Below are 14,904 nucleotides of genomic sequence, written 5' to 3'. Positions count from 1 at the left end.
TAAGTAAGTTTGTTTATGAGGATGGAATGGGAGGCAGTGTTGAAAACCTTTCTGAAGTCAAGAGAAACAACATCTATTGCTATCCCCTCACCTATCAAGCCAGTCTCATTGTAGAAGGTTGTCAGGTTGGGTAAGCACAATTTCCCCTTCATAAATCTGTGCTCACTACTCCGCATCACCTTCTTGGCTTTCATGTGCTTGGAGATGGTTTTTCAGGAGGATTCAGGGTCTGAGATGAGGTTGACCAACCTGTCATTCCTCAGACCTTCCTTCCTGCCCTTTTTGAAGATGGGAGTGCCATTTACGTTCTTTGGGAACATCCCCCAGCCGCAGTGACCTTTCTTAAGAGTGACCTTGCAGTGACACTGGCCAGCTCTCTCAGCACCCGTCGGTGCATCCTGTCAGCTTCTATGGGTTTGTGTACATCCGGTTTGTTTAAATGTTCCCTACCCTGATCCTCCTCCTATGAGGGTAAATCTTCCTCGCTTCAGACTTTTCCACTGGTCTCCCACTGGCCTTAAGGCCAGTCTTACCAGTGAAGACTGAAGTGGAGATGTTCAGTACCTCAGCCTTTCCCATGTCCTGTGTCACCAGGTTGTCTGCCCCATTCAGCAGCGGGGGGCAACATTTTCCCTTGTCTTCCTTTTGTTGCTGATATACTTGGAGAAGCCCTTCTTGTTGTCCTTCACATCCCTTGCCAGATTCAACTCCAGGTGGTCTTTGGCTCTCCTAACCCATCCCTGCATGCTCAGGCTGTGTCCCTATTCCTCCTGGGGCATCCGTCCCTGCTTCCACCTCTTGTGTGCTTCCCTTCTTGCGTTTGAGTTTAGTCAGGAGTTCCCTGCACATCCGTGCAGACCTACGCTGTGTGGTTCTTGCTCGTATTCCAGGAGATGTTATAGCCTGCCAATGTGACATACGGCAGACAAGTACTATGCCTCAGTGTGTTTGATCATTTTTATTATTACCTTTATTTCCTTTCCATAGGCTTTTCCTCTCCAGTCTGTAGCTATTGATTTTTTTGGTTGTTAGTCATGTAGGAGATCAAATGTTGAGCGGGAGATTACCTGATGGAATAGAAAGAGGCAAAGGAGGTTTTACTGTCAGGACAAAAATGAGAGAAAAGATGAAAGCAGGAAAGAAAAATGGACAGTCGGTCTCAAAGCCTGAGGAGAGGGGGAGACTACATGGAAACAAAGTTGATGAGTACATCTAGAAAGAGATCAAGGTGCAGCCTTCAGGTTGGGAAAACTGTGAGACTGAATTTGCTGTGGAAGATGAGGGGAAAGCCAGCAGAAAGCTTCCAAATGGGGAGGTGAGTTTAAGAAGAGCATAGAGAAGAAGTGGAGAAAGGCAATCATAAACACAGAGATAATAAGTTAATGAGTGAGATCAGATAAGATCTGCATTTGGATAATAAAGGTAATTAACTGAATCGCTTTACTCTTAATGATGTTGATTTGAATTTCTGGACTTCATCATCACATAACACTGAATTCAGTCGTAATGCTTCACCTCCGTGTAGACTTCCACCCGTGGTGGATGCAGAGCGGATCTGAGGCTGTGCCTCAAGCAGACAGAGTGATGTCCCCCACGGGGGTGCCCATGGGGGGTACCACACGTCGGCTGCACAGCATCCTGCTGGGGGGAACAAGAAGGTTCTCCAGATCCTCACTTTGCACCAGGTGTTTCTTTTTATGTCAGAGTCTTGGACCCAGACCGATGAGCAGATCCTGTAGATCAGGGTACATAATCCAGAAGCGTGCTGAAGGGGAGATGGAGTGGGTGTTGGGAAGCCTCATGCAACGTAGGTGCAGCAAAGCCAGGAACAAAGAATATAGGCAAGGGCTACCCTGCAAAATATCCTACTGGCACTAGCTAATCTTGTGACTATAAATTTTTTATCGGCGTTTTGTGCCTTGTCCTCTTTTTTTTTTCCCTCCACTTTTGTTCCCTATTTCCACATACTGTTGTCAAGATAGGCATAATCTGCATATCCTAAAAAGAGCTAAATATCAGCCTGTGTTTAAAAAACAAAAGTAAAAATTCTAATTTCTAAGTAAATCTTCCTTTCTTGCTAAAGGTTTGTAAGAATTATTTACACTGTAAAACTTGAAAGTAATATTTCATATGAGAAGATTTTCTACAGAATGCCATCATATCAGCCATAATTTGATCTTGTTATGGAAGTATACATACATGTATATGCCTACGTACTATGCCTAAATATTTTCTTTTAAAAAAATAATAATATTGGACTAGTATCGTATCTTGTATGTTAATGTTCGCTTATGAACTGAGAGCAGTATTTTTACTCCCTGCTCCTGAAGCTAGTAATGAAGGTTGTAGCAAAATTTAGAAAATAGGTTTTAAATTCAGCAAGACTTTTTTTCCCTCTCAATGTAATGTGGTAAGTTACAAGGAAAAAAAAAAAATCTACAAAAATGGCCCAGCTGTAGAGGAATAAAAAAGGAATTAATGATAAGTTAGTGTAACTAGACATATTACTTATTCTGCTTTGTATTGGAAAAGGTGAACATCTCTCATTTTGACTCCCAAATCTATTGAATGACGCATTTCTCTTAATTAAAAGACCCTCACCTTGCAAGCACTGATATTAGTAGCATTTGTAATGCATTACAACGTTCACTAGTGCTTTGTATTGGAAAATGTAGCCTTCCAAATTGATTTTTCCGCTTGAAAATGTGACTTAACTAACTTATCAGGAATTCTTATAGGTGTATCCTTAAAACTCTCTGCATCTCTGTGAAGTGTTTATACGATGCTTAATAGTGTCTGCAAGCTGCTGTTGTACTCAACTTTCCTGAATTTCAAACATCTATATTTTACTCTCTTATATGCTTTTAACTAAGGTATAGTAGATGCATTTTTGCTTCGGTACTAATTCGAAATGTAATATTCATTTCTTTAGAAGACATTTTTGTTGTTGTGCATGCCTAGTGTTTTGTATGTTGTATATTGCATTCAGAATATTTTTTTCCTTCTCACCTATCCACAAATGCAATGCCGTTCCCATGATGCACCTCTGCTTGCTGTTTACCTGTATGTTAATTCGCTTGAATCCCATTGGCCCACTGCCATCATGTGCTCGCTGCCTGTTATTAAAAGACTCAGTCGACTGCCAAAGCAATGAAGCGACCTCTCGAAGCAACTGTAGACCTGGTACTTTGACCTTTCACCTTTTGCTTTGCATGTAGCTTTTCTTTAATATTTTTTTTTATTATTATTATTATTTTATTTTTTTTTCTCTCAGAGAAGCAACTAATGAAATTTGTATCGCTTTACTTTCGAACATCAACCGGAAATGATTTCACATACTCGTTAATTTACCGGAAACTCTATTTATCCATCTCATTCTCATACGTAATAAACGCAGACAATTTAGTTTGGTTCCTAACATGGTTTCATTTTTTTAAATATCCTCTCATGAAAAGTCGAATTGAGATAAAACTGCTTCTGTAATTGAAAACGCTTAACGTAATCCATTAATCTGTATAATAATAGGAAACGATATTTAAATTAAAAAAAGAAAATACTTGGCAATGAAACACAAGTGGTTTTTTCTCCCTGTAATATTTGAAAACCTATTTAAAGGCAATGCCATTTTCGTTGCTTTAAAGGCCTTTCTTTTCAGTAGTTGTGCTGCTACAGTTTTAGGTTAATAGTACCATGCTTTTGCTATCAATAACAAAATTTCACTCATTTTACATTGCTGTGCTTTGAGTTAATATGCATGGCGAGGCATCTTTAGCCGCTTTAAAAAATAATAAGTTTCTGTATTTATGTATATGTTATGGACAACATCTTAAAAGTGATGCCGTTTTAACTAACTTTCTTATTTACAGGCCTTTCCTCCTGGTGTTCTTCACCCTTTACCAAAGAGACAAGCACTTGAAAAAAGCAATGGTGCCAGTGCCGTTTTCAATCCCAGTGTCTTGCACTATCAACAGGCTCTTGCCAATGCTCAGTTGCAGCAACATGCAGCGTTTATCCCAACAGGTATGTTGTACCCACATTGAACCAATTTAGTGTTCCTTAGCCAGCCTCCGTGTCAGGCAGTTGCCCTTAACAGAAGGTTTTATGGTGCTCCCTGCCCTACTCGAGGTGAAGCCTGCACGGATATTTACAGCTATTAACTCCTCCCGCACAGCACGAGAATTTGAGCAGAAATCGCAATGTGCCCTTAGGCTGCTTTTCACGTGCATACCCTCGTTCATCATTGTCCAGAGTTTGCCCCTTTTTCCCCTACCTTAAATTGGCTGGATTTTGACTTCTATCAGCCAGCGCTCTCCTAGGAGACGAGAGGGCAAAGTTCTGCTAACAAAAATGCTGGGAAAAGCGTGACACTTCAGAGATGCCACGGGAAGTGTGCCCTGGCCGAAGCGCATCCTCCTGCTCCCTCGGGTGCTGTTTTGCAGCCGCGGGGATGACCCCGGCCGCGCGTGAGCGGAGCGAGAAGGGGATCACCAGCCACGACCTTCCGGTCGATACCTGCGTGGATGCGCCGGCAAAAACGCATCGCTCCCCGCAGCTGCACTTAAGGGCTTTGAGGCATCAGATGAGTTTTTGTGGTTTTCGTCTTGGAACGCCACCAGAGCTTTTCCTAGCATTTGCAGCTAATAAGCCAGGGTTATAATTCTTCGTAGGGGTGATCTAAAGACGAGTGAACTTAATTTGTATGTCAGTGCTCAGAACTCTGTACACATCAGAGCATTCAGAGATGGCTCAAACTGCACTGTGGCTGGCGGCAGGGCTTCTCTTAAACACCGCGAGGGAGAGAGAGAGGAGAATGTGCCAGGTACTCGTGTAAACAATAACAACATAACCCTCTAAATTATGTCAGTCGCCCCCACTCCAAACTTCCCAAAGGTAAACGTCCTGCCTACTGAATTCTGCGATTTCATTTGTAATTAACAAATTACGTATCTTAGTATCAGAATGTTATTGAGTGTGAACTTCCAGAATCATTTAAATCTATGTGTTTGCAAATGCGCTTGACATTTCAGCTATGTTATTTTAGTTTATAGAAATAATGTCGGTTAAACAAGGAATGAAATGAAACACGGGATGATTTCCCGATCTATCAGCATTCCCATATGTTTTTAAAGATAAAAACAAACACAGATGGCATTGACTTCATGGAATTTTGCTACAAGGCCTGAGTAACAACCTTGAAGCCTGCCCCTGTATTTGTAATAGTAAGTTGTAGCATGCCGTATTTTTAGCACATTGGTGCACCAGAATATCTGTGGCAGAAAACATACTGAACATTTATGGGAGTGTTTGGAAAAAATAAATAAATTGTGAGACTGTCTATTTGGACGTGAATGGAAGACTGTCCTGTGCTTACAAACGTACAGAAATTTCCACAAATTTATTTTATATCTTAACCCTGAGAATTTGCAGTATGATACGCATTATTCCTTCTCTTAAGCACTCCCTTTCAGGGTTTATCGCTATTGTATGCAATTGCCAAGGATTTCAAATTAACTATGGAAAATACAGTAGTTTAAACCTTTTTCAGTGAAATAGCATTTGGATATTTTCCAGACTTTTGGAGTGCTCGTGCTTCCTTAAGTAGCTCAGTCTTTGTGCTTTTTTATTGTCCATCCCTTTTTCCAGCTAATGGTTGCAATTATAGTTTTATCTTACAAATTTCTGATGGTAGGAAGGGTGGATCTTGGAACCAAACTTTAAGGCCCAAGTTGCTGGCAAGTCCCAAAACAAGTGCATGAAAAGAAAAAAAAAAGAAGAAGAAGAAACAGAGGGATAGCATAGCAGAATGAGCCCAGGCCCAGAGTGGAAAACCTTTCTCATGGTGCTGAACCTCCTGCTCTTTGCGAACACCATCAGCACCTAGAGAGGATGTTAAAGAGAGGAGTGGGGTATGGGAGGAGGTTGGGAAAGCGGAACCCCCTCCATATGAGTGGTTGTCATTAGCTTTTCGTTAAAGATGCTACGTCTGATATTCCCACGTTCCCCGAGAAGGTTGGATTTGGTGGGTGTAAGGACCGTCATGCCACACGGGTCTAAGGAGCAATGCATGACATTATCTGTTGGATTTTAAATGATTATGTGATATTTTTTGAACTAGTATAATTTTCAAATGTGTTCCTTGTGTGTGTGTGTGTTAAGTTAAATTTTAAGACAAGTTTTGCTGCTGGAATATATATAAAACTTAATTGTTTTATATAACTTCTCTGCTTTCTTAACCACTTGCTCCCCTAATGAAAAGTGTGGGGCTTGACGTAGCATGGCTTACCTCCGAAGTTCTGCACTTTGTTTGTTTTACATCAGTTTGATTGCTTTGTCACCTCCTCCTTATTGTTTGGTGAATGATCTTAAAAACAACAGATCTTTTCTCTCTTCCCATTGCTGTTTGTTAGTGTTTCTGTAGCCTCTAGAGGAGGAACTTTGTGTATTCTCCGGGGACTGTTCTTGGGTAAGGTCATTCATAGCTACACCACTATATGATGGTCAGATAAATGGCTGCGGTAGTAATTAAGCAGGAATACAGGAAGCATATTTGACTTCATATCAAATATGCGTGTATGTGGGACTAGTCTCCTTACATGCTCACCTTCACCAGCTTGCTATATGCACCGTACTGAAAACACGCTATTCTTTTGTTTCATTCGGTCTTCCCAGAAAGGTTAAAGGTGGACTAGGCACCGAAACTAAACCACGTGGCGGGTGAGCAGTCCTTCCAGAGCATCTTTGAGGTGTGCTGGGAGCCTTTTGCTGGAACGTTATGCACTCTGAGGTGTTCAGCTTGGGGACTTGTCCCAGTAGTATTTTCTTTGGTCAGAAGCACCTCTCCACTTCAGTCGTTGTATTAAGAACAAGTACGTTAACATCAAACGCAAATTTGGCAAAGCTCCGGCAGAACAATATCAGCTAATTCCGTTTTAACTACTTTTTCCGCTGCACGTCAAAAAGTTGGTGAAAGTTGACCTGCGCAATGCTGAGCTGAGTTACGCAACGAGTTCTAAAATCCCTAAATAATGTGATCATTAACCAAAGATGTTTCTGTAAACAAAATCCCGTTGCTGCAAAAGTACTAAGTGAAAGGATAAAAGTACTAAACAAAAAGGTTTATGAAGTATCTCGTACATACACAGAAACATGCCAAAAGTCACACAATATACTCAGGTAGGAGTTTAGTAAGAACATAATCATTTTTTTTGTGTTAAAGCAAAACTATGAATGACCTTACAGTTTCATTTAACTAACTTACTTCTCTGTGGTTATGCTTGAATCTCACTTTGAATGTTAACTCTAAACGGCTAACCTGTTTCTTCCCTTTATCCACTTTTTTCACCTATCATTGCATGACACGCAGGGTCAGTTTTGTGCATGACACCCGCTACCAGTATTGGTAGGTTCCAAATTTCTTTATTGATCTTTTTTACACTGTATATGATGTATATTCACTTGTTTCAAAAATCCTAGGCCAGATTTAGACGCTGACTAGAATTAAAGGTTCGCTTGCCCTTCTGGTTGACTTTGCAGAGTGTTTAGATTTGTAGATGAAAGCTGCAGTTTAGATGTGATATCACCTGCTATAACAACTACACTGCAAAAGCATAATACCATGAATTCCAGTCTGCTTTTCAGTTTTCAAAGTTTTATTTCTCTTTATATTTTATATTGTCTAGTACTATAAAATCATAAAATACTGGAAAAAGCCAGCAAATTTCATCAGTGTTTTAAAGTTTCATAGTGGTGTGCCTATTTCTCCTTTTTGCTGTGTGTTAGAAAGTTTTATCAGCGTTTCCCAGAAATGTCTACTTTGATCCACAGAGGTTCTGTTGAAACCCGTGATCTGAATCTCGCTCCTCCTTTAAATATATTTGCAGCTCGGAATTAACATTTTGGGCATGCAAAATGGAAGTCCAATGCAACAGCCTCTAAGACAGAAAAGTAATCTTTTGTTCTATAGCCCTTTCCCAGTGATTTTTTTTTTTTTTTTTTTGTGGGACTACTCAGATAAGCAGCTAAAATAACAAGCCTTTAAAACATCAAGTTAATAATTCTCCCGTGAAGATGCTGATTAAAATTCATTCTTAAAATGAGCAAAAGCAGCGACTTTCACAAAATTGACCTTGCTTTTTTAGATCAAACAAAGTAGTATTTAAATCAGGGAAATTATTATCATCCTTCTCCTGATTTTTGCCTGAAAGCAGATGGTAATTTAACTCTGATAAAGTCTAACAGTTATGCAGTGCTAGTAGGAAAAAAGCATAAATTGGATTATAAAGGAAGACAGCAAGTGTCTGGCTTACTTCAAAATGAAGATACATGAAAATAATTCATTTTTTAATTATGTTTAAAAATTAAGATAAACATTTATCAATTTCCTTCCCAGTACAAACCACTGTATGGTTTTTCAGTAGAATTTTTTTTCTGAGCGCTTTATATTGGTACTGGGGGAAGACAAATTGCCCATGTAACAATTCTCAGGTAACGGGCTATTTTGGTGGAGCACTCGTTTACACAAGTAATCCTGTTCTTAGCGATAATGCCGATGTTATCAATGGTCCTTGCTCTTTTTTTTTTTTTCTGGGAATCGCCGATTGTGTTGACAACCTTCCTTTAATTGTACTTGTAATAAGCTATTTTCCCTTTTTTTTATTTCTCCGCCACGCTTTCTCGCTTTGCACTGTGATTGCATGCCATCTGCCGGTTTAACCCATGACGATGGCTTGCCGCTCTTGATATTCACCATGCCAAAAATACCACTTCTCTTACCATAATGCTGCACCCTCCTGTTCATTGCTTCCATGGTTCCCCTCCTGAAAGTACCCATGATGCACAACGCTACGGCCGCCACTGTCTCTGCAGCAACAACTCCTGCAACAAGTGTTCCCTTCGCCGCAACAGCCACAGCAAATCAGGTTTGCTCCTTTTAAAGCTTTCTTTCACAAGATCCCGAACTCTAAATGAGTGCTGAGATTTTTATTTTAATTTTTTTTTTTTTTTAACAAAAAAAATTCTCCCGGAGAATTTTTTTTTCCTGTGTTTACCCCATCAAATTTTACTTTTATTTTAAAGTCGTTTATAGCAAGTGTTTGTGGGACAGGTTGCACTTATTTAGAGTTAACATTTGTTGCAAATAATGATGTAGCTGTGTTTTGTGTTGCGATGTTTGTACCTAATTACTGTGTAATTAACCCAGCTGGAGTTAGAATCACCGTAGTACTGGACTACTTACAAAAGTCTATTATTAACTCTTAAGTTCAAAAGGAAGATCCTCACAGGTTTCAAACGTTCAGGTGTGTTAATGTAGCCTTCTCCATGCGGTGTGTGGAAGTGACTAATTTGTAAGCATGGAAGCTGTCTAAAATCACAAGCGGGACAAGGCAGCTGCAAAAAAAAAAAAAAAAAAAACAAAATTGAATGTTTTTCGTAAATGCTCGTGATCAAAACAGCACTCGAGATATTTATGACTATGCCTGCTTTATGTTTGAAAGTGTATCTTTAATCTGGGAATTCTATTTCCCTAAGGAAGGAGGTGGTTACAAAGAACCCCTAGGGTTATTGGCAGAGGCAGGCCGGGAAAGATGATACTTTCTCCTTTTCTTCTGCGGTTTGTTATGTTAACGGCATTTTCATTTTGGTAGGGTTTCCCTCTCCTCCTGTAGGACCCGATTCCCAGGGAAGATGTATGTAGTGCAGCTCACAGCATGTAGCTTTGACTCCTCTGTTGGGGCTGTAGAGATTTCCACCCCGATGCACCCGGCATCTGCCCGGAGAGGGGTTTGCACAGAAGTTGGGTCACTCCGGCTTTTCTGTTGCTTTGGGACCATACTTGGGTGCTTCCACCTGAGAGCTGTTTTCCCTCAGATTTTGAGAGGTCAAACTGAGGAGGAAGCAAGCAGATTTACTCACCAAGAGAAAGCAAAGGGCTATGTCCCCATCACCTTTCCTTGCTGTTGCTCCTGGCCAGACCAACAAGCTGCAGCAGACCTAGTAGAAATGCTCGCTCGTTGATTCATTCTCCTCCACCTGCCAAGGAGTTACAAAGAAATCAGTGAAAATGCTTTGCTTAATAATGTTATGCCAGCAGATTTATTTTTTTTTTTACTGCCAGTTCCAAAACTATTTAAGTATCCCATGGAAAAATAGAAGTTGCCACAAGAGTTTATTTAAAATAATTTAGGAAAAATATACTACCTCTGAAATACACCCTACTTTCTTAAAGAAACACAAACCAGTCCATTTTCTCTTTTTTTTTTTTTTTTAAAGGCTTGTTTGCCAACATTGTGGTGTTTGTGCTTCTAGCATTTTCATCAAAAGAGGCTTGTCGCTTTGTGTGTTCTTTTCTCAGAGCTAGCTTGTTTTAATGAAAAAATGCTTGGGACAAGGAGGAAAGTGCAGCAGGCAAATGGTGTGTTTCACTGTCCTTCTCAGAACAGCGTCTGCAGCAGAAAATTGTTTTGTGGTATCCAGCGTAGTTTTGTGATCCCAAAGTCCCCAAAGGGGCCTGAAGGTGCCAAGGGACTATGAGAAATCGGGGCGGTTTGGGGAGGGGGTCGGCTGGGGACCCTCTCCAGCGCGGGATTGCCACCGGGGCAGCTCTGCCACTCGCACTTCTAGCGCCAGAGGGGCCCGCTGTGGCTGATTTAGGATAAATACATGTACACCTACAAAAGGACTAGTAAGCAGTCTTTTTCTTTTTTTTTTTTTTTTTTTTTTTTAGTTAATGGGAATATTTTCACACAAGTAATTAGTGTTTAGCACTGGGGAGACATAGGTGTGCCTCAATGCACTTTCTCATCTAGCAGGACGGCAGGCAGAGCCCTTCTTTTCCCAGTGCAGATTTTGTTTTTTGGAGGAGTACAGCGTTTTAAATTTAACAGGAGTTGTCAAAGTGTCTGTCTGTATTAATCTAGTTGCATATATTTGTGTGTGTATACGTACAAGTCCATGCTGAAATGAAAGGACAGTTAAACACAGGGATGGGTTTCCACTTGTTTGACTTCAGCCATTTGGAAGTTCGGCATCCAGTTCATCTGCTTTTCTAGAAGTCCGTGTTAGGGCAAGGTAAATTGCCCTGGAGGGTCCTGCCTCTTCCTCTTGCCTGTGGAAGGAGCGTACGTGCGCAACCGAAGCTCTGCGCCACTGCACGTGGAGGAGAGGAGTTCCATCTCAGCAGTTTTTCTTCTTGGCTTCTGTAGTAGTGTGTGCCATCGCTGGCTTTTTTCTTCTCGCTCCTGTCTTTGTTTTAGTCATGCAAACCTTTAAAAGCTACTGTGAAAAACTGTGTATTTGGATGTAGGGAAAGTAGTAGTAGTTACTTCTTCATAAGAGGTAAATCTCCAAGTTTGCTGTTTATTTACAGTCTCCTAAGAGTCGGAGACTCAGCTTACAACACTGGGAAAGGCCCCGTAGTAACTCTGTGTTCCTACACCTCAGTATTTCTCTATCCCAAGAAACACAGGAGCAGGTAATTTACTTGGGTAAAGACTTCGTTCATGGTCATAATGCCCTTTGTTTGTGTCCTCTTGTAGGGATTTAAACTCTCCTGCGTATTTCAGAACAGGGCTTTTTTATTCCTTCCTAGATAAAATTTCCTTTCCTGGTCTGTGCCACACTGCTTTACGTATCTGTGCGATACAGTTTCCTCTTTCTGGTGTCTTTACCTCACTTTTTTAATCAATCTGCAGTCTTCAACCTGTTCCATTTCAGCTCCCACGGCTTCTCCTCACAATGCCAGGCATGAAAAGAAAGTTGTAGCAAGGCTTAATCATTTAGCTCAATACCATTTGGCTTAGTATTCTGGCCTGGGGAAGGATTGTTGGACTTCCTTGGGTTGAGTGTCATGATCCAGGTGTCCTTGAAGCACCAGCGGAAGGGAAAGTCAACATCCCAAAAGTCACGGAGTCTCAGCTGACGGCTAAAAAACCCTAACAACTCTGTTGGGTCCACTAAATTATTTAGTATGTGCTGTCAGCTTGTATTTTGAAAAAAAAAGATGAACTATGTCTCATGTCTTCTGTATGCCCTTTCTTTCTGAAAATCACATGAGTAATAGCTCAAAATGTGCCGGCGTTGACACACACGCAGTCTGTCGTGCTTGTGTTGTGTGTTCAATGTATGGCACGAGGCATGGGAGAGGATTGTGTAGGGCTAAACACGGTAGTACATCCGTGCAGGGTGAAACCAGTTAAGAACACATGGAAAATTGGAAGTCTCTTGCTTTCCCTGACTTATGGAAGTTGGGTTTTAAAACCAAAATAATTTTCTTGCAGTGTACTTCAGAGGGGAGGAGGATCGCTTTGGCTCAGTGCAGTGAAGACTTTGCTTTAGCAAACCCTGATTAAAAACTCACTCAGATGATACAAGAGCTGGTGATGTTGCTGTTCACTGCATGTGGACATCTTGTGAGGGCATGTCCTCGCTTACTCTAGCTGCCAGCTGTGATGAGAGGGGAGGGAGGGGGGACTTCAGCTTGGGATTTCCAGTGAAAGGCAGGTGGACTTCCAGAGCTACGTGAGGAGTCCGGGAGCATGACCTGTGAGACGCGAGAGGTCCTTTTCCTCTCACATCTTCAAAACTACTCCAGCCGTTCCCACCAGAGTGGGGCTGGAAGCCACAGCTGCTTAACCTTGCTTTAGATCCTTAATGAACTTACGTTGAGTTGTTGTTTGGGAATGCTGACGTTTTCCTGGAGGATGGAACCAGAAAAATTCCAAGAAGTGTGAGATGACAGAGAAGCAGTGTTAGGGCATGTATACAGAGGGTTTGGTCCGAGCTCCCTCTAGTGCATGCATGTAGGCAGAGGTATGTAAAACGTTGTATTTAAAAGATGAATACAGTGATTGTCTGTAAATATATACTTCAGAGATCTTTAAGAAAGCTTTTCATTATTACTCCTGTAGCTGGTGCACTAGCAGTACTCGAGCAAGCAAGGAAACTGTTACCTGCTGAGCTCTGCTCACAGGTAGCCATAGGATTTCACAGAAGATGATCTATCCTCGCATCATTTGAGAGAGGTGTTATTCTGAGTTCGTGGACTGAATTTCAGTTTTGAATAATGCCAACACCTCCTTTGGGAAGCTTTAAGTTTCTCAATAAAAAGCCTTACTATTACTTCATTTACATTTATGCATTGGTGAGTCCTACAAGGACTAAAAGGTTAGGACTCAGCCCGAAATTTTGACACCTAAGTGTTGGTGTTTGACTGTGGGTGTTTACATGCAAGCTAGAAGTTTAAGTGTCCATTGTAGACTCTGAAGCTTACCAGCACAGTCAGATCACGTCTGGAGAATAGTCTGGCTCTCCCTTCAAAAGTCACGTAGGGCTTGGTTCAGTTGCCTAAACAAACGTGTCTACTGACGTTTAAGATTGTCCTAAGATAACCTTGGATGTCTTGGGTTATCCAAAACATTCTGACAAGCTTGGCAGATGCAATAATAAATAATAAAATACATAATAAGTGCTGCTTTGCTTTATTTATCTTTTAAGTATTTCACATAGTACAATTCTGATGACATATTATCTTAAAATTGTGGTTCCCTCATTGTTTTTTGACCTTTTTTGTTTTCTTCTTTTTTTAACGAGGGAGGCAAAGGGAGGCAAAACTGCTATAAGCTACCAGATTAATTTCTATGGAAGGAATACAAATTATTATAAAAATGACATAATCAGTCATTTTTATTTTAGATGTTTTATAGCCAACTAGGTTTTCAAAGAAGAATTTTTAACGTGGTTTTTTCCCCATATACATTTTAGAATCCTAATCTTAAAACAAACAAAACCAAAAAGTCTTTCCAGGACTACTTTAGTATGTTAGCAAATACTGAAGGAGAAGAATAGCTCAAACTGACAGCAAATTTAATTTGTTTTGGGAAACCTTCTGTGTTGTCAACGTGAGGTCTGTGGTTGGACTCGATGATCTTAAAGGTCTTTTCCAACCTAAATGATTGTATGAAGTGATGTGCAGGCTTACTTGGCGTACTGACTGGGTTGTATCACCCCACTGACTGCGACGGGAGGTTAGACACCAGCATTTCTGTTTCTCGATCTGTGTCCTCAAGCTCAGTGGGTGCCTCCTTAGTTCTTGGTTATTACACGGCAGTTACCAAATTCCAAATGATTTTAAAGAAAATAGGCTCGCTCACATCACTTTAGTACAGAACAATACATGGCTTTATTTTGTGTAGCAATGAAAATGGGCCAAAGACTGACAGTATAAAAATAGCATTACAGAGAATGCTGCTTAAAGGTGACAACATTATTCTGCTGGTTATGAGACCTTTAACCAAGAAGGAAAAATTAAAAGGCAGATCCAGTAGGAAAATGAAATACTCGTAGGCCGTGTCTGGAAAGAAATAGAAGATCAACAGGCTGTCTCATGCTAAGGCTCGTGATTATCTAGCACAGCTGTTTTAAATTATGCATCAGCGTTCGCACTAAATTAGGTGGCAATTATGCAGATATTAATTATGAAATCATTCAGTGGCCTTCAGTTTTGTCAAAATCTGTAAAAAATACAAAGAAGTGAAAATAAAAATAGTTACGTTACATTCCAGTGCCATGAACAAAAGGACGATTAAAGTATTTGCCCCAGAATTCAAAAAGTAGTTAACAGAGTGTAAAATACAAACATGCCAAATGTGTAACGGGGATGTGAGGCACTGTGCGTGGCAGCTCCCTCGGGAGGGAGGGAAGCCGGGCCGTGCAGCAACGGAACATCTCTCCTGGCAAGGAGAGGTGCGGGGCTGCCCGCAAAGGCAGCCGCCGCTCCCAGAAGAGGCAGATCCTCCTTGGACTGAAATGTTGTGTGGCACCTACACAACGTAATTTTTCCTTCTGCATAAAGCAGAAGTGCCAGTCGCTCCCTCTTGCGAATATTCCCTGGTGTCCCCAGAAAGGGCT

At 40.9% G+C, this 14,904-nt stretch overlaps 1 protein-coding gene across 11 annotated transcripts in view; it reads left to right on the top strand.

Moving 5' to 3' along the window:
• LOC104640428 (muscleblind-like protein 2) overlaps window positions 1–14,904 on the top strand; it is a 111,421-nt gene that overhangs the window by 83,518 nt on the left and 12,999 nt on the right. For 2 of the 11 annotated variants that reach the window (XM_075741151.1, XM_075741142.1), the window contains exons 6-9: window positions 3,130–3,183; window positions 3,867–4,020; window positions 7,364–7,399; window positions 8,824–8,918. In XM_075741151.1, coding sequence (XP_075597266.1) covers window positions 3,130–3,183; window positions 3,867–4,020; window positions 7,364–7,399; window positions 8,824–8,918 — 339 coding nt within the window. The remainder of the gene's footprint in view (window positions 1–3,129; window positions 3,184–3,866; window positions 4,021–7,363; window positions 7,400–8,823; window positions 8,919–14,904) is intronic. The other 9 variants (XM_075741190.1, XM_075741181.1, XM_075741235.1 and 6 more) reach the window with 5 other exon arrangements.

Source organism: Balearica regulorum, chromosome 1 (genome assembly GCF_011004875.1).
Source record: "Balearica regulorum gibbericeps isolate bBalReg1 chromosome 1, bBalReg1.pri, whole genome shotgun sequence".
In the NCBI taxonomy this organism is placed as follows: domain Eukaryota; kingdom Metazoa; phylum Chordata; class Aves; order Gruiformes; family Gruidae; genus Balearica; species Balearica regulorum.
The sequence above is the reverse complement of the archived record's forward strand: the minus strand, read 5'-3'. Positions and strand labels throughout refer to the sequence as shown.